A 26,860-nucleotide genomic window follows, 5' to 3' on the forward strand; every position below is an offset into this window, starting at 1 on the left:
GAATGATATGTTAAACTTCCCTCAAGGCCACATTCAAGAAATATTTATCAGATTTCACAGAGAATTTCCAATAAAAATATGTATAATCAATGAGCAGCGAGTCATCTGGGGTTTAGTTCCATCTCTCATCTTTTCAGACTGGAGAGAAGATTGGCCTCTGTTCCAACTCCCAGCAGCGCAGATGGTCAGGGCTTTTTTAAATTAAAAACAAAACAGAAAGAGAATAAAAACAGACCAGCTTCAACAGAAATGCTTTCAAAAGCCATTTAACTTTAAAACACAAGAAACCCAGACCATCATGATTCCAGCATTCAGACATCTACTCATACTGGTTTTGGTATCATATATCATGAAAGAAACTGGGTTCTTCAAGAAACAGTAAATCATCATGGCTAAACCTCTGACTACTTTGTTCTTTACACTTCTCCCACATTGTGGTGAAGTTCTGCAGTCTTTTTTAGACCATCTTATATTGGAAAAATAATGGATTTTAACTGCATAGGGACTGAAATACAGCCCAGAGACAACGCGCTAATCAGTCTTTTCTGGAAAGTTAAAAATGCCAGTAATAAAACCAATATAAATAACATTTGGTGTCCCATACTGTTCAAGAAAAGGAAGATTATAGCTTTAATGTTCCACAGAGAGATGATGAATACAATTTTCCCCCCCTGAGTTTGCACACAGTAATAAAATATTGATCTTTATGACAAAACAGTTTAGATTTGTATAGAGAACAGTTCAGGAGGGTTTCATGGCTCACAGCAACGACAGCAGAGCGTTTAACATTAAAGATTAAGTGTCAGTTCACTGAATTAATGCTCCACTGTAACCGAGTAAAGAGTTCTGCAAAGAGGCATAATCGTTTCTTCTCCTTGTTTATGAGTTTCCAAGTCATCATCGTTTAATTTCGCATCTGTACAACTGCAGATCAATTTGACATGGGTTATTAACATATCTGGCTCCCGTGCTCCAAGCCATATGTCCCCAATGTAAACAGAAGTCAGGAATACACAAATAGCTGTGGAAGAAAAATGAGAGAAAAATCAGAATAGATGTTCTGCTATTTCCACCTAGTATTACAAAGCCAAACCGTTTTACCTCCAGACCTATGTATTTAAATTGTTTCCTAACTCTCTCCCTAGAGGGAAAATTTGTGGAATTTTTGCCCATGAAAAGCCAATGATCTTCCTCACACGAAGAAAAGTTTCTTGTTTGCACAACCTTCTGACCTCTTCAAATAAAAAAGTTTGAAATGTGACCACCAGCTTTTTGCTATCAAATCATAACATTGGCCAGCATATGGATCAGAAGCCATACACACATGGACTCATTTGTTGCAGATCATTTTCCCCTTGGAATGATATTTTTTTATACCTCCCTGAATTCCACTTCAGTCCTAGAAAGGAAAGTATCTTTGAGAGTATTGACTGTCGTACTATCAGAAACCCCTATAGTGTGACCCTATCCCTGTGCTACCAACCCCTCTGCCCACACCATCAAAGACACAGGCTTTTACTTCATTAAGGGATGAGCACCAACAGACAGGGGTAAACTTCAAACTGCTTTGATGAATTAAAAGACCATGGAACTTACTTTCTACCATTACCGCCTTGTAACGTGAGTGAACAGGGAAAGACAAGTTACCTTTCTTGTTTGCATCCTCTTCTCTCATTGCTGACAGGCACAACGTCTTTACAAGTTCATGAAAGCTGCTGGTGGTCAGGCCCTGAGCATCCATTAGGTGAAGCATGATCGAACTGAACAAACAGAGCTCTTTAAAGAGTCCAGCTGTCCCACCGCTGGCGTCACAGACCCGGGTGTAAAACTTGAAGATGTTGTTCCTCAGTGTCTCATCCCTGAGCACCTCCTGCACTGCCATAGGGTGTGGCAAGATGCAGTTCTGTAGCCACTGCAAAGTTAATGAAACATTTTGCATACTGAGGCTGTGCTCAACCATGGACTTCATGAGCCATTTAGTTACCATGTAAGTGGATGCACAGGTAAGACTGACTGTTTCATCTGCAAGGTCAGCAGATTTGAGAGACTCTTCTCCATGTTTGGTAAGCAGCACTGGGAAAGCAGGCTCCCAGTGGGCAAATATAGAATTCAGATGATCTCTGCATTTCTCCAGCTCAGAGACGTTCAGGTCTGCAGCAGTGTTGTCTTCTCTTTCTATCTCATTTTTTTTCCAAATGTGCTGATAGGCATGCGACGAGGCTTGGGATTTGTTCTTTTCCTTAAAATTTTCTGTAAGAAGCAAAACCCCACCAAAATAAACATCAGATACTCCAAAGGATTTTCTTGGTGCAAAATTCTGCAAGCAAGACAGTATCACGTGCTGTTTCACTTGCTAAGAGGATCAGTACTAGCCCCATTTAGCAGCCTAACTGAGCCCAACCAATTCAGAGCACGTGGGCTGCAGGCAGCACCCAGTGACCCATGGGCTGAAACACTTTTCTGAACCAAAGTGCCCGACTTTGAGGTGAGCAATAATGCCACCCAGGCCCTGCCCCACAGCCCAGCAAGGCCAAGGCAGTATTTCAGAGGTCCACAAGAAGCAGTCTCACCAGTAAGGCTATGTTATTTATACCACCTCATGAGTGCTGCTCAAGCTATTCACTGGTCTAGCAGAGGCACAGCACACTCCTGCCTATGGAAGGGGACCCCAGCAGAGTCACACTGCTTTTGGATGGCACAGGCCAAAGCAGCAAAGCTGCCTTCCTCCAGCACTGCCACAGCCTGCCCAAGAATATCTGGCTGGAGAGGTCAACCAAGGAAACATTAATTTTTCAGGCACCAAGGGAAGAGACCTCCCTTAGATGCTGCCTGTGTCATGGGGAGCAGCAAACAGCTCTTTGCCTCCCTCCTCCCACACAGAGCATTTTATGGCAATTTGCTTTTGAGGAGTCATTGGAAAAATCAGCAGAAATCTCAATCACGTTGCACCCTGCAGCTTAAAATCAACTAAATGCATTTTCAGCATTTCTTTCCAGGTGGCTGTGGAGGGATGGGGACAACTCCTGAAATGTAACCACAGGCACAAAATTTCAGATAAGGATGGTTTATTAGCTCCTGAGGCATGGAGCAACCAATTTTCCCAAAACTACATATATAGTAAGTTACATATGTCACTGTAATAACCCTCTAAAAAATCCTCAAAAAGGCACTAATCAAAGCTTCTATAGTATCCCTTAAATACAGTGATATTTTAATAATTAGTTTAACTGATAAAGAACATTTAAAGGAACTTATAGAAGTTTAATGTGCACCAGGAGCAGTTGTATTTGCAGGAAACCAGAGTTGTTTAACACCTCCCACTACAAAGTTCCTCATACATTTTATCCACAGAGAACATAAGAGAAGTCACACAAGTCCAAATTTATTTTTGCTTTCTTCTAAGACTGATGACAATAAGAAAAAAAAGAACCATTTCATTTTTGCTTCCTTTACTGATAGTTTTTACTAAGATTTCACTTTCAGATCCACCATCCGCTCTTAGAATGATTCAAATCTTCGAGCACAAAGCCTTCAGGCATTGTTTGTTGGTTTTTTTAAGATTCCATTTAAGGATACAATTTTTCAAAATCTGGCACTAGACCTGCAACTAAGTTTCATTTCAAAGATCCTTCCCTTTTTAAAACTGTTTCTCCAAAGCTTCCAGAATTGTGTTGAAGTTAGAAATCACTACCACGATTACCTAAAAATGGCTTTCCATTTCTGTTTCCCCTCCCCAAAAGTACATCAGATTGTCCAAGGAAAGTTATTAATGCTACTTCCTATGAAGCTCACATATATAGTTAGCTTGTAACAGCTTCAACAATATTACTTTTCTGCAGTATTTTAGTACTTACTAAACAATTCTTTGATTTGGTACTTCTGAGCAAGAGTCTGCACATCTTCTTGCAGTCTCAGGTCTTTATCAATGATGCTCCACTTGTGCAGCAGCAGCAGGATCTCTTTGCTGGAGAGGACACTGTCGTTCACAGTGAACCGGCTCATTTCTTTGAAGGCTTTGACAACTGTATCACGATATTCCAGCACAGAACGGAGTGTGCTGAAAAACTGAGCCAGTTTGGCTAGATCTAAATTAGTCCTATAAAAGAAAACACAAGTGCCATGTATTTTTCTGCATGCTAATTAATAAAATAAGTACTGGGTTTTCCCCCTTACATTCTCCTCCTACAGTTTCCTCCTGCAGTCCTCTAGACACAGACTTTTCTCAGCATACCAGTAATAATTAGTCTCATTCCCACTGAATCCCCAGTGCTTCACTCCATTAGTGTTTGGCAGAACAGGCCATGAAATGTAGTTTTAGCCCTCCTGCCTGTAAATAGCAAAGGCAGATGATGAGAAAAAGGCCAGAGGTCTGGAGCTTTATCTATGCTTCTTTATTTTGCATGAGTTTTCAACATTTCGAGGAAATAAAAATAAAACATAGTTTCTCCAGGCTGTGGAAACACTTGTCAGCACAAAGAGCTGCAGGTACCATTAGGAACACAAACAGAACTGGTTATCTATTTGCTTTCTACTATCCCTGCTGCAACTGCTGGACTTGGATGGGTTAAGAGCTCTGCATCTGGGGAGAAGAGGCTGAACCCTTCTGAACACTGTCATGTAGAACTTTGCACAGTTTCTCCTCATACCATTTGCATGTGTGACAAAAAAGTCTAAACCTTCAGAAGTGTGAAGGATCCTTGCAGCAAATAGCATTGCTAACTGCAGCCTCTAATCCAGCAGGAAAAATGTAAAACATAGCATGGGCCAGTAATCAAGGATGCAGAACTTGACAGTAATGTCCAGTTATTTTATTCCCTGTGTATTTAAGCAGCTAGAACTTCCTGTCAAATAAATTTCATCAAAATTCACTAATCAACATTCAAACTGAAGGGGAAAAAAAGCATTAAACTACCAGAGATCAAGAAATTCTGGCCTTAATAAATTTCAAACTGGACAGAGGATTAGATGCAAGTTGATTAAAAAAAGGAAAAAAAAAAACAAACTTACCGAATATGTTTGATTAATGTGATCAAAACATACAGAAATTCATTTACAAGCTGAATAGGAAGAAACTTCCTGTTCTCCTGGGACTGATTCTTGCTTTCTCTCTTGCCTCCTAAATTTGTTATCCACAGAGTATTGAGTAAGGAAATAATTTTACTTAAAAGCTTGTTTTCCAGAAACCTGAAAAACAAACAAAAAAACCCACTAACACCCATTTCAAAGGCAGCTCCTAACCAGGAATCAGTCCATCATCTAGAGGGGAACTATATTCTAGTGTACTTCTGGAGCCATGAATGGCAAAAGGTGCCTCTCAGCCAGGACCCCATCAGGACATAGAGCACACTCCTTCTGAAACCCCAGCCCCAGGGAGGCCCAGGTTCCTGCCCTCCTCTCACCACACTGCATCTGGAGAAACTAGTGTCATGGCCCCTGCATGAGACAGTTTGGTTCCTTCCGTTCCTAAGACTTCAAGTAATAACAGCAATGCTTACAGCACAGTAACAGGAGCAGTGTTTACTTTGTTATCCTAAGAGCAGCAGGGGCCCAGGGAAGCAACCTCATTTTTGTACCGAGGGTGCAAGAAGAATACTTCTCAAATCACAAAGTAAGTATTGGGTGCCAGAGGCCAACTCCAGGCTTTTCACTTCCAAATGTACCAAACTGTACCAATGAGAGGTGAATAAGAGGAGAGCAGTACTGAGAAGCTGTTCAGGCCAATTGCACTGTATAGACAATCCTGAAACCCTGCTTGAACCTGACAGGGGAATCTATGCAACAGAGATTTTGTGTGTGCCCACGCCCATGTATGCACGTGTGTGTGAGGAAGAGGCAAGGGGAGGAGAAAGGAGGGGGAGGAGAAATATTAGAGAGAGCTGAGATTCATTATTGTGCCAACTACTGTGTATGAGGTTCTATGATCGGATGTGAATTGTGGGTATTTGAAATGAAAGAGTCACACAGGCTAAAATAAGGTGCCATTTTGTTTTGTTTTTCAAGAAAGAGTTAGCAAAAATGAAGTCCTCTTCCCATCACCCATCCTACTGCAACCTGAAAGCATCTTAGTTTTCAGAAACACAAGGGAACACTTCAGAGTTCCACAAGTTCTGCCAGTGTGACCCTATGCGCCAAATGTCACAACTACTGACAGCCCTTCTCTGTATCTGTAACCTTTGCTGTCATACTCGGGTGCATAATTATTCCACTATGGACAGTAATTTTTTTCTCATCACACTAGTATTTCCCTAGCTACCTTTTCTCTAAGATGTGCAGTATCCAGGTTAGGAGGCTGTGATCTTGTATCAGCTCATATGCAGCTCTGGTGACAAGGGCAGCATTTTGTAATATCTCCAAAATACGACTCTGAAACAGAAAATATAATTTGTTATTTTACAAAACCAGAATATAGTCAGGATCTAATTATTATCAATCTTGTGGATGGATATAATTAGCAATCTGAATGGTATCTGGGATCTGATCAACTTAAAATTAAAACATATTACGAAACACCACGTTCTTAGCAATCCCAGGGAAGAAAAGACATTTCCTTTTCAAGACTTCATACACACAGACACTACTCTTAAAAAGAAGTCTTAAGGTAGCAAGACAATTTTCTGTCCAAGATTTTGATACCTAACTGAGATACTTTCAACAGACTGGATTTCTTAGGATGGATACTTATGAACATGAGAGCTTCTGGCATGTGAGTTTTCTTCCTGCTAAAGCCCTGTACAGGTAACATGCTGGTTAGGGAATAAAGAGACCTAGAAAAGGAAAAGCCTGACCATAAGAGCTAAACTGTGGTACCCATGATATTTTCCACAAAGCAGTACAAATACAACAAGCACCAGACCATCAAGTAATGAAACTTAGTGAGGTTCCATGATGGTAGGGATCTGTTTCAATGTCAGTGGACAAGGATGTGACTCTATTTTAGAAATAAACTATTATTTCCCCCTCCACACATACACAAAATCAACAAGGATTTTCAAGAGGGCAGGGGAAAAATCAACTGTTCCTTTCTGCTTTGTATTTGCTTCAGGTCTCCAAACAATGAGAACTTTTGTGGGTTTGGGTTTTTTGGTGTTGTTGTTTTGTTGGGTTTTTTTAATTCTTACCTGGGAGCCTTCATCACACAAAGGACTGTTGAAAAAGGAAAGAATGACCTGGAAAATCCTTTGGTAGTCATAAAGCTCATAGCAATGTTTATCACGCAGCCCTTCTCCAAGAAATCTGAGAATCCACTCACGTTCTGTTTTGTACTAGAAGCCATAAGAAAAATACCACCATTAGACATTGCAAAATAGCCCCTGCTCTTTAGAGCACAAAAATCCTGGTTCCCTGGGAGTGCCAGCACAGTGCTTAACAGCTTTTGCTAGATTTCTCAATTTTTGTCCCTATCAAATTTAATCAATAACATCCATCAGGAACAGTTACTCTGCAGCCTGAATATGCACCAATAATGGAACTTTAAAAGTTGCTGCTTCTAAAATACCTCAGTTGAATTAAAAATTAATAATCTAAACTCAAATATGAATGTAAGCCAGCAAGGGCAGAATATTCTGTGTGTTGTGCCTACAGAGCATGCACAGCACAACTCATTGTTTCTTTATGTGTTACTCTGGGTTTTTTCTATTCTTTTCTGAAGAATTAATGGATACCTAAGATGAAACTCTTGCATTACCTCAAAATCAAAACTGTAGAAAAGCTGGAAGAACCCTGGTACTTTCCTCAGGTCCAAATACTGATGTGACAGAAGGAATCTGTTTACCTTTATATACATGTGCTCCTCTGTGAAAAGAAACAATGGTTACTGGGGAGGAGGACAATGTTCACAGTACACAACCACACAGGAAAATAAATGGAACCTGTATTTTCCAGTGTTTCAGCTACCTGTCAGAACAGTACCTTATTACAGTGAGGAGGCTTTCTGCTCTAAGGCTGATTATATTTTTAGCCCTCCCTCTTCTTTTCTTCCCCAAAATGAAAAGCTCATTCAGAGTATGCACAAGGCAGGTGAGAAGATAAACATTCAACATTGCTCTGATTTCAGCAAAACCAATGTTATTTCATTGAAAAAACAGAAATCTGTGGCAAAGTGAGAGGCAAATCTCTCCACATTTCAAGCTTAACACTTCAAGTTAGGCAATCATAATTTTTAACTTACAGATGAGACATGTCCCCCATGAGCAGTGGAACAAGCTGCCCAGAGTGACTACACAGTCTCCATCCTTGGAGGCTTTCCAGGAGCAGTCTAGAGGTCTAGAGGTTTTCTAGCATAAAGCTCTGTGCAAAGTGGTCTGCCCTCAGATCTGGCCCTGCTCTGGGCAGAGGGTTTAGCTCAAGACCTCACCAAGTCCCTTCCAAACTGAGCCACTTCCTGATGCTATGATTCTTCTTTGCAACAGTGACTTATGTTGATAAAAGGATATTCAAGCAGATCCACTTTGATCTGCTGAATAGGATTTAGATGCTCATCTAATTTCTCTCATCTAGTCCTATGCCCACCTCCACCCCAAAAGTACAAAAAGTGGCTTAAGTCCCTGATGGCTCAGACTAGCTTTGCACACAAACCGAAACAGCACTGCCCACTTCTCCAGCAAGGCAGTCTACACAAGCCTTGAAAGCTTTTCTTTCAAACACAGGAAAGAATACTTCATGGCTCCTACCACTGACACAGCTATCTTAGCTTCCAGAATCAGTCAAGGCCATTGCTCCATGCACAGCATCTCAGCCCAGGAGTTCAACGTGCACAGTAGGTTACAGTACCTGGCTTCAGAATCTGCTGTGCCACACGTGCAATGTAGAGGGTCAAAGAGAAGGTAAATCTGAGGTTCGGCTGCCTGATTCCATTCTGCACAGCATCCAAGAGATACAGCAACTGCAAGAGAAGAGCCCAGGGAGAAAAGCTTGAACCATAAACCAAACAAATACAACAGCAGAGTGCGAATACATAAGAAAGCTTTTAGGATAGTTCATAGGCCATAAATCAAGTACCAATCCCATCAGGATTTCCGTTCCTACAAATACAATTCCTAAAAATTTCTTCTAGAACACATTTTCCCCCCTTTTTCTTCTCATTGATTATAGCAGGGGGAAATAAAAAGCAATAGAGGAGAAACACAGGAATAGAGGATTAAAAGGTTCTTTTAGCTCTCTCATCACGTGGAGGTAGAAAGATGAGTAAAGCAGCGACTCTCTCATAAGTGTCCATGACCTAAAATGTCTAACCTGACAAACTATGAACTGAGCTTAGTCTTACCTGACTCTTCTCTCGAAAGCGAGCTCCTTCCAGATGGGAACGAAAGGCAGCCAGGACAAAATACGCAGCTGCCCTCATGTTGGAATCATAGCTGCTAAGGGCAGCTACTGTTAGACCCAGGGCATTGACCTCAACAAACTTGTGACATGCCACTACACACTCTGTGTGGGAAGAGGGGGGAAAAAATTGAAAGGAAAATATCCGGTGCATTATATTGACTCGTCATAGAGTATATAACAGCACTATAATCTTTAAAACTTCTAAGCATAAACACCAATTTCTAGATCTACTCATACAAACTATCACTTCAGTGCATGCTGGAGGCTCCTTCAGCTAACAAAAGCATTCTGAAAATCACTCTAAACAGGAGTTCTTTACCTGAGCTGAAATTAATGTGTTTAGTCTTATTTACATGACATACAGATGATTCTGCTTGCTAGACCATGCAAAGTTAGGGAGTAAATTCTAGAAAGACAACACATATCTCCCTCTTTCAGTAAAGTTCAGTACAAAGAAGAACAAGAGGGAAAATTCTCCTCCTCAAAACATTTTCTGGGCCCCTGGTAAGTCTGTACCTGAGCAAAGAACTCAACTGTACCCCTATGCCCTTCTGGGACAAACAAAAATCCAGTAATGAACAGTAATGAGCCAAACAGAATACACACCCTTGAATCTAACATTTATCTTCCATAGCGTTTTGCCATCAGGATTTAGACTTTCTCATTTAAGGACTGTGCGTATTCAAGAGCTTGTGGCATTTCCACCCACTGATGGCTAGAAATGATTTGATGTAAAACTTCCAGAATATCTCCTGTGCTATTTCTATTCCATTCACCAGTAATGGAATACAACTGTATCTCAGTTGTATTTTAACAGATAAAATGCAAATGTACTGCAGTTCTGAGTTTAGCAACAAGATTCACATATTTTCTAGTAATTCAAACTGAAGGTCAAGAGGAAGTTTCTGAGAAACAAATATTCCTATTTAGGAAGAGGCTGCAGTCTTACTGACAAGTACCTACATTTGGTCCACCAATTTCCTCATCCACCACCACCCACCCACAACTAAAATATGTATCTATATATAAAATATATACACACAACATCTACATTTATGTAAAAATCACAGTTTATTTATGTCCCCACACCAGCAGCTGGGCTGTTTCTTTTATCTTTTCCTCAAATGCCAGAACTCCTACCCCAATTTTGTGCCTAGCTCTGCTACTTCTGGGCTTGCAATAGCAGGGTTTCCACCTCCCAGCACTGCCTCCCAGCCAGCCCACTGCTAAGTGACCAACGCAAAGGCACCACTGAATTGCAACAAAAGATCTTCTCAAGTGAGTGGTTTTACAAGTTATTTCAATATTAGCAATTATTGTATGCTTCCCTATACCAATCCTCACCAAAGCACGTAAAAATTAAGCAGAGGAATTCAAAGCCTTTCAGTCATTCTCCTACTGAGCAAAAAGACCCAACCCCCGCTTTCCTAGCATGGGTTATCTCTCACATCACCAGAGTTCAAACAGGTACAGGTCTATACCCTCTTCTTCTAAACACTGGGCAAGGCCACCACCCAACTCCTGAAGGGAAAGTAAGAGGAGTGTGCAACAAAAGTGCAGGAGAAAGAGAAGCAGAGCCCAGAGATACACCTAATCTATGCTGCCTTCTACTTTCTGCTTGTGTGGCAAAGTAGCTCTGCACCTCCCACTCTTCAGGCAAGATGCAAAGGTGCAAGGTAAGCACTGGGAAATGGACTTTGTTTTTTTCTGAGCAACCTGGCCTAGTGGAAAGTCCCTGCCCATGGCAGGGAGGTAGGAACTAGATGATCTTTAAGACCTCTTCCAATGAAAACCATTCTGTGATTTCATGATTATGTTGAATCCCAACGGATTGTGCAACAATGACCTAAAACTAGTCTGCCTGCAGAAGACTCTGCATCACTTATGGACATAGCTCTGCCCCATACAACAACTGCTCTTCAGTACAGGATCAAATATGTGTTGTATGCCCGTTCACAGCAAGCCACCACATGGCTCTCCTTCAGACTGCAGTTCTTGTGAACTACTAATGTACACCAAGTAGACAGACAAAGTGGATAATTTTATGAGGTAGTACCACATGGTGAAATCCAAGGTCCGCACATTACCAGTGAAGTTCATGCTGGTGACAGAAAGATATATTTGGAAAACTTTCCTTCACTGAAAATATGCAGTGGAAATATTTTCCTCCCAGCTGACCTTGGGGAGTGTGTTCAACAACTAACATAAAATAGCAAGCTATTATTAAAAAAAAAAAAGTTAACTCCATGTCTGACATACAGTTTGTTTAAAGTACCTTGAGAACCATGATGGAAAAGGTTTCCACAAGATGCTTATCAGAGCTAAAGTTAGACAGAACTTGCTATTTGCCCAACTCCACACTTACTTTTTTACTCAGTGAGCATTAAACACTGTGCAGTAAGTCTATGTTTATAAATTCAGCCATTATATAACGTCTGTGCACAGGGCACTGTGCAGCCAGTACAAAGAGCAAATAAATAAAAGACAAATTGGGAACTCCAAAAGCAGTTGACATGGTTTAGGAGCACCATGGGACTTGAACTCATAAATCCCTAAACGCCCCTCTTACGACACAGACTCTCACTCCGCTTGGAGCAGTTAAGAGAACTACTTTTCCCTTCTCCAGTTTTAGAGTCAGCCTATGTCAGGGTAGCCACTTCCTCCACAGCTCTGTCTCCCATGTCCTATATATTGCTACCATATGTAATGAAAGTAAAGTGTAGAATCATAGAGTCACAGAATGGTTTGGGTTGGAAGGGACCTTAAAGACCATCTAGTTCCAACCCCCCTGCATGGGCAGGGACACCTCCTACTAGACCAGGTTGCTCAAAGCCCCATCCAACCTGGCCTTCAACACTTCCAGAGATGGGGCAGCCACAACATCCCCAGGCAACCTGTTCCAGTGTCTCACCACCCTCACAGTAAATAATCATGGCCCTCCTCTGAGCTTGCTTCAAGAGCTTTGTGTCCTTCCTGTGTTGGGGGCTCCAGAACCAGACACAGCACTCAAAGTGGGAATGCCCATCTACTCCTACATTGCTCTGTTTCTGAGTAGCCAAGTCTCACTAGATACGTTGCATTATTTGGAAAAGTGCTTTTAAATAAACAAAAGCAACCTTAATGCCACTTATACCTCGTTACTTCTAAGTAATTATGAAAATTACAATGCAATGCAGTAAGTGTTTAAGTGTATTTATTCTCTTCAAAGACAGCCACAAAGTTCTTTGTCATAGTAACTCTTGCTCTGAGAATAACAGAGCTACAGATGGAGCCATGCATCCCCCACAGCAGAGTAAAATAACATTAAATAGCGAAGAGAAACATTCACTTTACCTGGTCTGGTCAGTTCGCTAAAGAGCTGAAGCAGAAAACAAGGATCGTAGAAGTCATCAAGACTCTTGACACTTTCATCTCTATATAGTGAATCTTGTACATCCTGAAACCAAATCCAAACCAGTATTTGTAAGGAACAATGCCAATTTCCAGCTTGGTTTCAACCTCATCCCATTATAAAGCAGCCAATACTAAACCTTGCAAAATACAATGCAACAGAGGGTGAGACATTCTTGTGTTTAAATCTGGCTTTCACTATCAGAGTTCCAAAACTGTTTTGCCTGATGAGCTCAAACAGGTATATAAGCATGTTGGCAAACTGCACAAAAGACTGAACAGCCCACTGTCAGTGGATCCTTGGACAGTCAAATTCAACAACTGTTTAAAAGTCAGATTCTGGTCTCACACAAGGCAATCTTCGCAACCCTGCACAATCACACCTGCCAACAAAATGTGGTCTATATATTGCAATTAGTTTGAAAAGTGCTCCTAGATAATTAATTCCAATCCTTCTATGAATTTAAATTACCCTCCTGATGTAAACAAATAGCAGTGTATTACATGAATGCATGAAAGACATTACTACAGTGAAAAGCTCTTTTCCTACATCAAAAGGATAACTAAGCAGTCTGAACCAAAGCACCTGTGATGACAGAAGACGGCGATGCTGAGGGAAAGACAGAATGGTCTTCATCATCTTTTCTCGATCTAGCAGACACAGAATCTCCTCCATGCTTGGCTGCTGCCATAGCGACCTCCCTAGACTCTTGCAAGTCTTGTGATGTTCAACAGCAGCTGGACCCCACAGCAGGATTCTTAAACATGGTTAAAAGTAAAGGCATTAGTCAACAGACTGCTAGCACTGAGTGAAAAGCAATTACAAAGGATATAAATCAGTATTTAATTTTCCCTTCACTTGTACTTACTATCCTGCGGGAACCTGAAACTAGAACTTGTTTCCCTGGCAACATCTTTTTTATGCATCCAAAAGCTTTTCAAATTCAGTCTGAGGGTGTCTCATTAGCTATTTCCTACTCTATTAATCCAAGTTGGAACTTACCTTCTTGGAAAAACAATTTTTTATTTAAGCTATAATATTCAGGTAAATATGACAGCAGCTGCGTGAAGAGAACTGCTCAAGACCCGGTCAAACAAGCCAGTCTCAAATGCAATCAATATTTCAAACCAAGATAACAGTGGTTCAGTAAAACATAAACCCTTTCTCTTCTCCTCTGAGTTGCTGGTTAGGCCCCACTTAATTTACCATGGTGCTTAAAGTGCTATTGATACTGTCATTTATTATGTGGGTAGTGCCAGCAGCATGCCTCACTGTCAGTAAGGCAGCTGGAGGGATGGTGCTAGGCTTCTTTATCACCCAGAACCTGAAGGCTCCCACTTGTGTTACACAAGTCGGGCTCTGCTGGATTGCACGTACATCACTTTTCCTGAATGTTCTCTATATTAGCTCAAACTCTTCAGCCTAACCAAGTGTCTGGCTACCAATTCACTTCAAGGTACAGTATGAAATTGTTTCTCTTTTAAAAAGGCTACAAAAAAAAATTAAGGGCTAACTACCTCTGAAACCAGCCTCCTCCACATGTAACACCCTCCCACTTGCCAACACTTTCAGTAAAGACATATGTAGGATGTGGCTAGTGCCAGATGCCTGGCTTCTGGAAGCCGCTTCAATTCTCTGCTAACAAGCATCTTTACTTCCTGTCCTTCATGAAAAGCTGCTGTTCTCAGACAAGGCTTAGGGAGGTTCTTAATTCAGAGTCCAGTCCTGCTCCAACTGCCTGAGCTAGTAGTCTTGCATTGCTGTTAGTATTTATGCCCATACCTCAAAGACAGAAAAGTGCATTTAAGAGCAAGGCAGACCAGAAACATCAGTTTATGTAAGAACTGTTAACAGACATTCCTGTTGACTGCTTGGACATAGGGCCTCAAAAAAACCTGATTGTTTTATACAATACATGGGACACTATTATGAAGCATGCAGATGTACTGCAAGGTTGTGCTGTAAGGACAGCAACAGTCCAGACTGGTGAAAGACAATGAAGGCATTGATACCATGTTAGTACCCTAAAACTAACCAAACACATGTTAATGCAAGAGGTTCTACATCACTCCTCCGCTGGTACATTCCTCTCCAGCAAAACACCAGGGTTGAATATCACACATACAGTGGCAAAATCATCACTGAAAAGGGCAAGGACTGTGCTAAGTAGCAAATCCTGTATCCCAAGGGAACAGAGAAGGGGAAGGAGTCCTACACTAGCAACTTGTGCTTTGGCCTTCATTTGTGATGAAATCCTTCTAGTGGGTTCTTACTACCAGTACATGACTACTCACCCAAACCATGGGCACCCAAAAGTTGGGGCAACATACAAGAATTACGTTAAGAATAGGAAATACATAGGGAAAATTATTCCAAAAGCAACATTCACCTCTAAGTTTGACATTGCTCACTGTTTCTCTCAGTGAAAAACAAGACCCTGGCAAGATACCAGTCGTGAGACTGCTTAGTCAGTCAAAAAAATGGAAGGTGGTCAGCTTACCTGGAATTTATAAGACTTAGATTATTCTTCTCATATAACTGAAGCAGTAGCAGTATCTTCTGATCTAAAAAACAAGATTAAACCTACAGTCAGTCACCTGTGAAGACGAAAACCAGATCTAGTAGGAAGCCTTTCCCAGGCTAACACACTTACCTACAGCACTCAGAGTAGCCCCATAGGCACCCAGCAAAACGGCAAGGTGACTGCTCTCACAGAGAGCAGGGCTGAGTTTCACAAGTGTCAGCAGTATATCCACCAGGGCCTCTGAAATAAACATACAGCTTTGGCTTTGTTGCTCTTTGTTAGATGGCATGTATATAAATACCCTCACACACATACACCCTCTCTAAATAGTTGCACACACAAGTACACTTTAGATCAAGATCTCTCTCTATAAATACCAGAAATCACTTCCGTGACTACGATGCATTTAATTAAAGTAGAACAACTGGGGTTTTTTTAATAAGTTAAAACAGTCTTTCCAAGCTGGACACACTAAAGCTGTTGTGAGATAAGGTCCACAATGTTGCATACTACTCTGCAGAAACTTTCCAGGTGTACACATTTGCTCTCTTGGTTAGAAAGAAGTGCTATACCCTATCCTACCATATTGCAGCTCCCTCCACTCCTCAGAAGGTATCTTAAATTAGCTCAGGAGTTGCACAAAGTAAAGGCAGACATCCCAGTAACCTTCCCAAGCTACACAAGAAATCACAGCAAGATTTACAAGTTCATGTCCCAGCTGCAGTCACTTATCAAAATGCATCTATGCTGCATTTAAACAGGGGTCATCACTGCAGAATTCATTAACAAGTTACAGGAACTCTGTCCTGAAGCATACAAAAATTATCCACCTTTATTTTATAATCAGATGAGAAACAGATCAAAGGGATCAGGTTACTCAAAGGCAAACAGGGTATCTGTGGCAGATTCCAGACCTGAATAAACATTTCTTTACTCCCACTATCTGAAAAGGCATCCAGCCTTTTTCCCCCAGTATCTACAGGAATATAAAATAGATGTGAAAACAAAACAGATCATAAAGACAACAGCCTGAATGAATGCACTCCTGACATCAAGCTTCAAGGTTAGCCTCAAAAAATCCATCTTGCTGCCCTACAGAAATATATTCAAAAGGTACATCACATACAGTATGCAGCAAAATCTGTTCCTTGTTTTTTATTTCACTGAATATTTGACTCCACAAGAGCTTTCTGCTCTTTTCAAGTGATTTAAAACTTTACCATTTGTCTACATGTTGCTCACTGATGTACACAAAATTATTTATTTATCAACATGCTGCCCCAAAATCCTCCCCTTCTCTTACACAGCTCCATCAATCACTGAATCTCAAAGCTCTGTACAGTAGGAAAAAACTGAGGTCTAAGTATATTTAATGATCAGTTCAAGGTCAGGTAGTATTTCAGTTGACAGAGATGAAGAAACAAAGTCAATCCTACACATGAACTATCACCCAATTTATATTACTCATGAAAGGATATTACTCATGAAAGGCTGCGATATCAAATACACACCAATTAACATTTTTGATACATCTTGCAAAATCAACTTAAAATCTTCTGTACCAACCTATTTTAAAATGAGGGCCTCTGTCACATGTTTCTAACAGAGCCTACATGCACTTACTGGTCTTATACTAAAAGCCTCACAGAAACCAAAAGAATAAATTCAGTATTTCAACAGGGTTGGAAACTAACCAAACCCAAATCCACTTTTTCAGTAGTTTTAGAAAAAAAAAAAAAAGTGCTTAAAACCAGCAGCTATAAAATGAATGAGGTAGAATTTAAAACTAAATGCTAATATTCTGGAATTGTTTTACATAGCTCTGCAAGCATATGTAGGTGGATAGGTTACGGATGGATAAAACACACTGTGAGAAAGACAAGATTACTAAATATAGTTAAGAGGAATAATAAGAAAAATAACCTCTTGTCTGGATGTTTGTGCCATCTTCTTCTTCTCTTGACCTCAGTATGGCTGACAAAAATAGAGAGTGCTGCGTGACCATCATGTGAATCCTGGAGAGCTTGACTAATCTCTGAGTAAGTGAGGATTCTTCTTTGTACAATAACTGAATAGCAATGTTCAGAACTTTCAAAAATGCTTCATCTCTGTAGCGGTACCTTTAGAAGCAAGGATCATAGGAAAGTCAGATCCCAATCAGAAGGAAAGCTGCTTGAAAATAATCTGTTTAAGACATGAGAACCTTGCAAAAAAAACAAACTTAGTAAAATAATAATTTTTTTAAAATGAAAACACATGCAGCTCTTCTCCTGAGTTGTTTTGATTTAGTCTTTTTCAAGTTATACTGGTAAATTAATTATAAAAAAAAGAAAGAAGAACAAACACACAGTCACACTTGCAGCTGTAAGTGATTTTAATAAAGGATTAGGATTTTGCCTACTAACCCTTCAAACAGCAATCCTTCAGATTAACACTTCTACCTCCACAGAAGCTAAGATTATCCTCAACTAGTTTTTATTTATTTTATTTAAATGGTTTACATTTAAGGTGAAAGATCTGATTCTGTTTTCATATTAACTGTATTCAGAAATACCTTAAATAAAAATAAAAAAATTATACGAGCATAAATCTTCTTTATGCCAGTCAAAAAGAAGCTTGTCCAGCTATCTAGTTAGCTATGTTAGTTATGCTAACTGGGACACACTGAATCTGCCTGCAGTTGTGCAGGTCTAGGCTCCAATGAAGCCAGAAGACACAAAATGCATCCTGAGAAACAAGGAGCATCATCAAATCTGACTGAACTCAAGAGACACAGGGTGTATCCAACATAATGCAGGACAAGGCCACGTGAATGTAACTCTACCTCCTCCAGCAACTTTGGTGCACCTCTGATGCAAAATTACTTACTTGAGTCCTGTCTTCACAAGGCTGTACCAGTCATCTGGGTCCACTTCCTCAACAAGGTGCTGTGCACGCAGCAAGTAAAAACAGATGTTTATATTTAGTACACAAAATACATCATTACCAGCAATTTTTGTTCAACAGACACACTAACACTCAGGTGGAACAATCAAAGGATAACAGGGAAGAAAGCTCCTGGATACAACAATCCTACCTCCTGATTCAAAAGAAACTGCAAGTCTTGTTTTGTTGGCCCTGGGTGCAAAGGGAGCATATGGACTGTATGCAATTAAAAAGCCAGCTGGTCTGTAGGTACCAAGCAACCCAGACTCTTGAAACTCTTCAGAATTCCAAAGTATAAATGGAATAAAAATTCACCAAATCAAAGCAAAAGACTCAGGTAATATGTTTTTTCTGTACCTACAGCATGCTTAAGCTAACCAACCTTGGCATGTGGTAAACAGGGGTGGCTGGGTGTATGTGTTCTTTAGAGAAACTCATCTTCCCTGAAATGCTATAAACCACAATCAGTTTTAAGAAGACTGATAGCTGCACATGCCAGCAGCCACAGTAATGGTAACCCTCTCACACCTGCAAACACCATTAGGATGAACACTATGAGGTGGCACCTCAGGTCCTGCAAGACTCCTTGTCCTGCACAATCAGCCATGTCCTAAAAGCAAGTCTGACCAGAAGCCAAGAGGTCAAAAGCTTTCGATGCCTGCAGAGACCTTAATTTTTACATCTTGCATGAATCTGCCTACCTTACTCAATTACAAAAAAAAAGAGTAGTACAGAGGGAATGATCAAGAAGTGTAATTTATGCTAACAGTCCAAGTGTCTACCTACGATCAATCAGAATTCTGCCACAGACTTCAGAGGGCATGGCAGGTGGGTCTCATCAAAAGTCTCTACATCACCTTTTTTAAAAAATGAAAAAATCCATTGGCAACCTTTGATTTTAAACTCCTGAACACCTCATACGCTCATTTTCAAAAGGTGACTGTTCGCAGAAAACCACTATCACGAACTTAGCAGGGCTAAGTTAACTCTGCAAAACCTATTAAAAGCCCATAGAAGCCGTAATCCATAAAACAGAAAATAAAGTCCAAGAGCACAGTGACACATATGAAGTGTCACATTCTGGCAATGCAGATAAAAAGAAGTCTCACCAATAATTCTTCTAGCCTCAGCAGCATGGACCTCTCCACTTCTTGCTTGCTTTCATCTTTACTGCTGTTGTACATGGCAATTAACCCCTTTATGCAGGCTGGTAAAAGGCATCTCCTCCAGGAATGCAGCTCTTCAGAGTTTTCCAGCACTCTCGATATGGAATCTGCTACTGTCCAGCTACAGAAAGACATTTATTTATTTAATAATGTTATATCATGTTTTTTATATACCCTAAACATGTCTTGCTGCCAAAGCTTTGAAGTGACAAATTCTCTGAGAAGAGAATGCTAGTACTGTTCACAATATTTGCATTCATGCATATGTATCACAACACTTTACTGGACAAACTTAGTCCTGAAACAGGGCAATGGGGCTTGCCTACCTCTCAATAGATTCTGCTTTCTCAAGAGCAGCAGGAAGCTGGTCAATAAGGTTTTTCAGCAATTTGCTTTCTGAAGATGGCAACAACTTTGAAAGAACTTGCAGCTTCACAGTGGTCTCGTGTGACCCTTCTGTGTCTTGCAATACACTGCAGAGTTCCTTCCACAGAGCCTTCCTCAAGACAGGTATAACAGCTGAGACAACTGTTGGGAGAGAGCAGAGGGCACAGGCTTCACCATTTAAGCATGTTAAACAACAACAGACTTATAGCTACAAAAATCTCAAATTACTTTTCTAATCAAGCTCCAGATTATGTCGTTTCTAGGAAATTATACTACAGTAGCTGTTAATCTGCTTCAGAACAGTGCACTTTATTGTTCCACAGCACCATTAGGAAGTGTTTAGCACATGTACCAGACATGTACTTGCTACACAGCTGAAATGATTAGACATGAACAAACAATGCAGACCTTCAAAAGAGTGACAACTTCCTGACAAGAAGACTTGTCCTTGCATCTCAGAAGGATGAAACCATAGCAGTTCTCTGACCCTGGGCTCAAAGGAAATTTTCTCTCACATCAACAGACAGCTCACAGATAACTTACAAATTAAGTCAGTCAGACAGCAGTTTCCCCTCCTAGTGTTCAAGCACGAAACCTCTGGTGTACATTAGGTGCTAGAAAAAGGCTTAGCTCTTTAACCATCCCCTCTACTTTCCTGTGTGCTGACATGGACTTCTCACTACTTGAAATTCTCCTGGATAGAGCTAGCCTTCTCCACCAGGAGCTACAGTTGGCCTGTTTCTGTTGCTATTCACTTTTCTATGCAATAAGAGAGATTAAATCAAAGCAGTGTGTTCTCTCAAGTTGAATCCTAATTCATAGTTTTGCTGGCAGAAAATGTAACAGTCTTGTCCATTTAATGCTGCTGTTGGTTTGGAAAGTTTTGAACTGCCTGCTTAGGAAAGCATTACTGTAGGAAGCTGTATTTGGAGATTTATTTTAGAATAAAACTTTGGACTCTAACACATGTAAAAGTGAAAGCTTACATTCTGCAAAACCATATGGCTATGGCATTCTAGTCATCAGGCAGTGTTCTATCTATGCTCAAGAAAAAGTTTTTACCTCCTATACTAAACCAAGAGAAGTATGAAGACAGATTTTCACATGTGCTAAGTATTAAATAAGGGCTTCAAAAGAGAAAACTGGACAACAGCAACCGTCAAAGTACTTCACTTGCACCTAATAACTAAGCTTTATTACAGTTTTTTACCTTTTTGCTGCAGAGGTGCTTATAGGAGAATAATTAGAAGTTAGATACAGAACTTTTACTCCCTCTTTGTTGTACAGACGATCCAAGATTTTAAGGCCAGCAGAGCCTTACACTGAAAATTTGGTCCCCAAATCATGAATGGGGATCAGTTGTGGCTTTACCTGCAGAAGGTCGGGTGAAATGATACTGGTCTCTGCACTGCAAATACACATTAATGAGTGGAAGAAGGCTCTCCATGTTTTTCCTGAGGTGCTTTCCCATGGTACTGCTCAGACACCACAGTTCAAACTGCAGCAGGTGCGTCCTACAGTGTTTTATCAGCAAGCTCACAATGGCAAGGGAGGTTTTTGACCTCTGGTTAAGACAGTGAACATGCACCTCTACACTGACTGCATGTGCAAGGATTGGCTCACTTTGGAGAGCGTGAAGGAAAACTTTCTCCAAATCTTTGCTGGCTGATGCTGACATCAGTATCCCCAAAGCTTTAATGTGCTCCGTGGATAGCAGTAGTTCTCCTTGTTGAGGCTGCCTTTGGTAGCTTTCTGTGAGGAGCTGCACCAAAATCTGTCCATAGAAGCTTAATTGTTTCCCTTTTTTAGGGGATTTTTCAGATTTCTGAGTAGTCAAGCTCATCTCAGGGAGTCGCAGCATGGCTAAAGTGACCTCCTTCAGCTGAGCTGCAGCCATGTACATGTGTAACTCCTCCAGAGCCTCCAACTGGTGAGACTTCTTGGGAGAGACCTGGTTGCCGTCTTTCCCTGCAGACTGTAGCTCTTTCAAGACACTTTTTGTGATAGCTTCAAAATACTTGGACAGCACGTGTTTCTGATCCATGCTCTGCAGCATTGGTGCACCCGTTTTCAACAGCTGGAGCACACCAGAGTTGAGGTGAGCTGAGAGGAGCTTCACAGTGACAGGGTTTAAACTGTGCTGAGGAAGAGAACGTTGCTCTAAAGCCAGGAACCAACTCTCCAGGGTTGGGTGTCTGAAAATCAGCATGAGTGCATCTTCTAGTGTCTGCAACAAATGGTTGTAACAATATCACTGAATGGATAATTATAGTTTGGGGGGAAAAAAAGGAAAAAACCAAAGAAATTCACCTGCCTATTTTCCAGAGCATGCTTATTACAGTTACTAAACATGAAATTATCTATTACCTAGTCAGAAGGTAAAAACATTAACAAATTACATGCATGTGAATACCATTCTTCAAACATTTATAATACAGGGAGGCATGTCACCCCTCAACACTGCACATATATAAGCACATTTCCAGGGGAAAACTAGATATTCTGGGGTTTATCAATACAGTTCCATTCTAATCCCCACAAATCCACAGAACTGTTGAAAGTGGGGCAACAATTCACTCCTCCAAGTATGTAATTTTATCCCAGGCTTTACACAAGGCCTAGGAAATACAACTTCTGTGAAGGTAAGTGATCTCTGTCAAGACCTCTCCTGACTGTGTTCAAGCTCAGGGGTGAGGTTGTGGATGATGCAGATTGGTCATATTTCCAGTGTATTTTTATAACTGCTGGACCACATTCTTAAAGTTCACAAGTGCTCCTCCTAGACTTTAAAAGCATCTCTCTTCATCAACCTGTTTCCATTCAATACAACTCTACAAAACACACATTGTATGATACCCTGTTCACTCCTTGCCCTTCTGAGGACCTGGCAAAAGCTACAGTAATGCTTCTACAAAGCAATAAAATCCTATTCAAGCCCTTTACAGTGAGCATGTGACAGACACACTTTAATCCTAACCAAAATCCCAGAAATCCTCATTACTATTATCAAGTCACAGCACTCACAAAGCCTGATCCCTGCTAGATCTCCTGTTGTCTCTCATATGTAGCCAGTTCCATGTTTTGGTGATTGTTGAAAATACATCAACATAATTTGTAATAAAAAATAGTTCATATTTAAGATAATTTGCTTAAATCAATGGTTCAGCAAAACATATGACTGTTCCCCTAGAGAATAAATCAAATCAGAGTTTACTAACAGGTGAGCTTCTGGCCTGCATATAAATGGATTTGGTACCTTGTCATTTGAAGTCTCCTCTGTAATCAGAGATTCCTCATCGATAAAGAGGCCTGATTCAGCCTGATGCTCTTCTCGTTTCTGCTGATTATCCAAATCTATCTGATTTCCCCAGCACAACAAGCTGCACAGCAGGTCCACATAGAGGTCAACAAGGCGAGGACCAGAAGTTTTACTAAGCTGTGAAAATTGAGACACTTTGTAAGTTGAGAAAAGAGGACAGGAGCTGAAGGCTAATTATCCAAAAGGAATAAAAGTTAACAAAGAATTTCCTAGATTACAGCCTTTTCTGGAGGAAGGAATCACTCCCTTCTGTAGAAACCTGATTCTACAAAAAGTTTCAGGGTGTCAAATAAATATTTACAGATTTTCATCTACACTGCAACTTTTGGTGTAATATAGGCCAACAAATTTCAGTCTCTGGAGAAGCCTCTTACGAAGACCCGGGAGCTGGATTAAAATCTGGAGTTTATTTGTACTACATACAAAGAAGTAAGGCAACCCAGGCAAAGTAAATCCAAGACTCCTCAACAATTCAAAGAATAGACATTTGTTTACAAATTAGGTAGAGCTTTTTATGGTACTCTATAGCCTCAGTGAGAGCTGAGTACAAGAAAAATCTGCAGAACTGGATCCTTAAGTTTTAATAGCCAAGTAATTTGTACTTGCTGCATTAAAACAAAACAAATCCAACATATCATCCCAACATTGCTCTTACAGTGCCAAAGTCCTCCACTGTGGATTTCAGGTATAGCAACACGTGCTTTACTCCTAACAAAAGCTGTTCAGATGGAAGCTGGGAAGCCAAGTCTCTCAGTTTTGTTTGGATATCATCTTCCAGTAAGGTACTGGTTCCTCTCTCATAGGCTTTCTTTAGCAAAGTGGTAAATACAGAATCCAGGGCCACAGCAGGTTCTTTGCATAACTCTTTGTGCTTTTTGAACTGTTTAAAATGGAACAAAACAAAACAAAAACATAGGAGAAAAACAAAGATGAGTATGAATCAAAAGTTTCTTTAGCTACCTTTGTTCTGAAATGAGTTATGTGGTAGAAGTGGGACTGAAGCTCCAGGAGCACATAGTGCAGTCCTGCTATCACAGAGCTAGTCAAAGGTGTTCCACAGCAAATCCGTACATGGTGACTATTGGACTAACAGAAAAACGTGGCAACCTCTAGCACAGCTGGTGCATGCACTCCCAACCCCTGCCTTGGCTGAACTCCAACCACCGTAAACTGGCTCCTGAGGCCACATCACACGTTATGCTGCAGTGTGCCTGATGAGGGCCTGATGAGTGATTGCATACAACCCTTCAGCCTTGGCTTCACTCTTCACTTCCCACCCATAACACAAGCTTCTTGTCTTGTCAGAGAAAAGGCCTTGAGCAAATCTGTGTCTCAATGTAATCAAGAAGCAATCCAGAATTAGCTTAATGTAAATGAACTTTCTAACAGAAAGGTAACCTTTATACACTGTGAGGTTTTAGAGTAATACTGGCTCAAGAATTCAAGTGACTTCAGGTCCATACCACAGGTTCCTGAGACTGCTGGGGTATCCAGAGTTTATAGTACTGATTAAATTGGTAGAGGTGACGATACTCAGAAACTTCCAGGGACTGCAGATCCTTATCATAGAACTGGAACGCCAAACAGAGGGCAAGGGGATCTCTCTGAGAGTGCAGGAGGTCAGTGAAAACAGCAATAAGATAGTCTACGATGTGTGCTCCTAGAAAACCAAAATTAAAAATGAAGTTTACGTTGACAGTAGTAATCTGCATGAGCACAGACACTAGGGCAACCCTCTTTCCTTAAGGCCTGGGTAAAAGGCCATACAACATCATTTAGTTGAAGCGAATTATCATCCCACTTTAAGATACATGCTCACGTTGGCCTGTTTCTTCCAGACAAGCATAAAACTTAACTCCACCTTTACTGTGTTGTGCTAAACTTGTCTGTATTTCGATGGATAGGACCCCAAAAAAGCACCACCTAAGAGGAGAACTGATTTGTGCCGGGGGAACGCATCCACGTTAACAAGCACTGGTTAAATATGGAGTATTTTCTTTCAGAACTGGGACTTTGAGTCCCACCTGAGGTGCTACTCAACAGCCAAATATACGCAGGACTTAGTGAGGTGCTGTGGCATTGGTAAATCCTGATCTGAGGCCAACTGCTGCCCCAGTGACTCCTCACTCCACCAAATCCTTTCCTCAAGGAGGTGGTAGAACTTTGCAACGTTCACCCCTAGAGCTTCATCTCCGAAGTTTTCTTTAGAAGATGCATCCATTTTCTATTAAATATCACACTCCTCTCTCCCATACTGACTGGTCTCAATGGAATAGCTGCCTACAGCCATAGAAACCACCTTCCTCTCATGATCCCCATACTCTGCGCTTAAAACACTCTGTTACTGAAGCACAACTACTTCCAGGCAAACACTGTCCATGCAGGGACAGTGTCTCTGCAGGGTTCCTCAGTCCTCTCCATACTGTGCTCAGAGTAAGGGGTCATCCTCCTCCTTCACTTCCCAGCACCTCATAGAAGGGTGGGCTCTCTTTTTCTAACCTGCACAAGTTTGTTTTCCCACAGTGGGAGCTCCCAAGAGCTAAATGGCTGTTCATAGAATGCCTGCATTTCAATCTATTTTCCCTACTCCAGAAACTGAGTGAGCTTCTTAAGGGTCAGGAAAAAAGGACAGAAGGACCTCGTAAACTTTAATTTCTCTCTTGAGCAGGGAAGACCATGGACCTGCACCTCCTTCTGCTTGCAACAAAGATAATAACATGTCTTGAGGTGCTCATTGGGTAAGAATGATCCCACTTACACCTAACGAGCATAAATGACACACAGAAACAAAAAAGTCTGTACCTGTTCCATTTTCAGTCCGAAGCAACAGTGTATTCCTGGCTTCTAATGCAGCAGGGACAATAGCACTGAATGGAAATGTTTGGATAACCATGTCTTCATTTAAAGTGAACCCAATTTCTTCATCTAAGCCATCACTGCCCTCAACTAGGACATCCACCATATCCAGGACATCTATGAAGTGAAGAAAAAGTGTAAGCAGAGGATTCAGACTAACTAGAAAACAACAGAGGTAGAATCCAATGCTTCACGAATACAAGGCAGCTTCTGAATTCCCATTGTCTAGCAAAGTAACAGTAAATGCAAACTGTAAAAATCACCCTCTTACAGTATGCTTAACTTTTTGCCTTTCAACTCTGCTGCTCAGCTGACAGAAGTAAGGGAAGGGCAGAGGTGCATTACCTACTGCTATCACGATGGCATTAGGTAAGGACTATCAGAGTATAACAGTGACAGGAAATGTGTATGGTGGATTACAAAGGAAGCAGCCATTTCCCCATTAAAAGAACATCCTGGGAAGTCCTTGGAGAGCTTCTCAGCTCTGTATGGTCAGAGAAACAAATCTTGGTCATGAAAGTGTCAAATACAGCTTTAACATATGAAGAAAATATCACGTATTCTGTTGCTGGCATTACATCTCCGTAACAGTCAACTCAAGGCAACTAATCCATCTGATACTGAGTGGTAAACTACCTCAATTATCCTACCTTCATGTACTTCAAAATCCTCAACTGTTATACCAGAACAGCTAGCACCTGCTAAACTGTCCAAGTGTCCACATCTGCAGAATTTTGAGCTTGTCTGCAATAGGGCTGTGTCTGGTCCCAGAGAGCAGGAGCAGCAAAACCCCAGCCACGTGCCTGGGAGTATGAAAGTTCCCTGGGCACCCCAGCCCTTTTTCTCATGGATGAACAGATATGAGCAGCCCTAGGGAGAGGAACTGTAATAGCTTTCAGTTTAGTTAGAAAATGCTGCTGCAAGAGCCTGAACCAAGACTTAAAATACTGTTAAAACAACATAACTGCATT

At 40.9% G+C, this 26,860-nt stretch overlaps 1 protein-coding gene across 3 annotated transcripts in view; it reads right to left on the reverse strand.

The window, feature by feature from the left end:
- Positions 1–606: 606 nt before the first annotated feature.
- Positions 607–26,860, reverse strand: part of URB1 (URB1 ribosome biogenesis homolog) — a 54,679-nt gene continuing 28,425 nt past the window's right edge. For 2 of the 3 annotated variants that reach the window (XM_051608993.1, XM_051608995.1), the window contains 22 exons: positions 25,836–26,006; positions 24,497–24,693; positions 23,689–23,913; positions 22,971–23,150; positions 21,086–21,941; positions 19,654–19,855; positions 19,271–19,448; positions 18,105–18,163; positions 17,160–17,356; positions 15,366–15,476; positions 15,213–15,276; positions 13,298–13,469; positions 12,655–12,757; positions 9,263–9,423; positions 8,770–8,881; positions 7,685–7,791; positions 7,119–7,262; positions 6,254–6,363; positions 5,008–5,184; positions 3,855–4,096; positions 1,648–2,250; positions 607–1,021 (listed from right to left, as the gene is read on the reverse strand). In XM_051608993.1, coding sequence (XP_051464953.1) covers positions 816–1,021; positions 1,648–2,250; positions 3,855–4,096; positions 5,008–5,184; positions 6,254–6,363; positions 7,119–7,262; positions 7,685–7,791; positions 8,770–8,881; positions 9,263–9,423; positions 12,655–12,757; positions 13,298–13,469; positions 15,213–15,276; positions 15,366–15,476; positions 17,160–17,356; positions 18,105–18,163; positions 19,271–19,448; positions 19,654–19,855; positions 21,086–21,941; positions 22,971–23,150; positions 23,689–23,913; positions 24,497–24,693; positions 25,836–26,006 — 4,577 coding nt within the window. In that variant the 3' untranslated portion in view covers positions 607–815. The remainder of the gene's footprint in view (positions 1,022–1,647; positions 2,251–3,854; positions 4,097–5,007; positions 5,185–6,253; positions 6,364–7,118; positions 7,263–7,684; positions 7,792–8,769; positions 8,882–9,262; positions 9,424–12,654; positions 12,758–13,297; positions 13,470–15,212; positions 15,277–15,365; positions 15,477–17,159; positions 17,357–18,104; positions 18,164–19,270; positions 19,449–19,653; positions 19,856–21,085; positions 21,942–22,970; positions 23,151–23,688; positions 23,914–24,496; positions 24,694–25,835; positions 26,007–26,860) is intronic. The other variant, XM_051608994.1, reaches the window with a different exon arrangement.

This window comes from Apus apus, chromosome 1 (genome assembly GCF_020740795.1).
Source record: "Apus apus isolate bApuApu2 chromosome 1, bApuApu2.pri.cur, whole genome shotgun sequence".
Classification (NCBI taxonomy): domain Eukaryota; kingdom Metazoa; phylum Chordata; class Aves; order Apodiformes; family Apodidae; genus Apus; species Apus apus.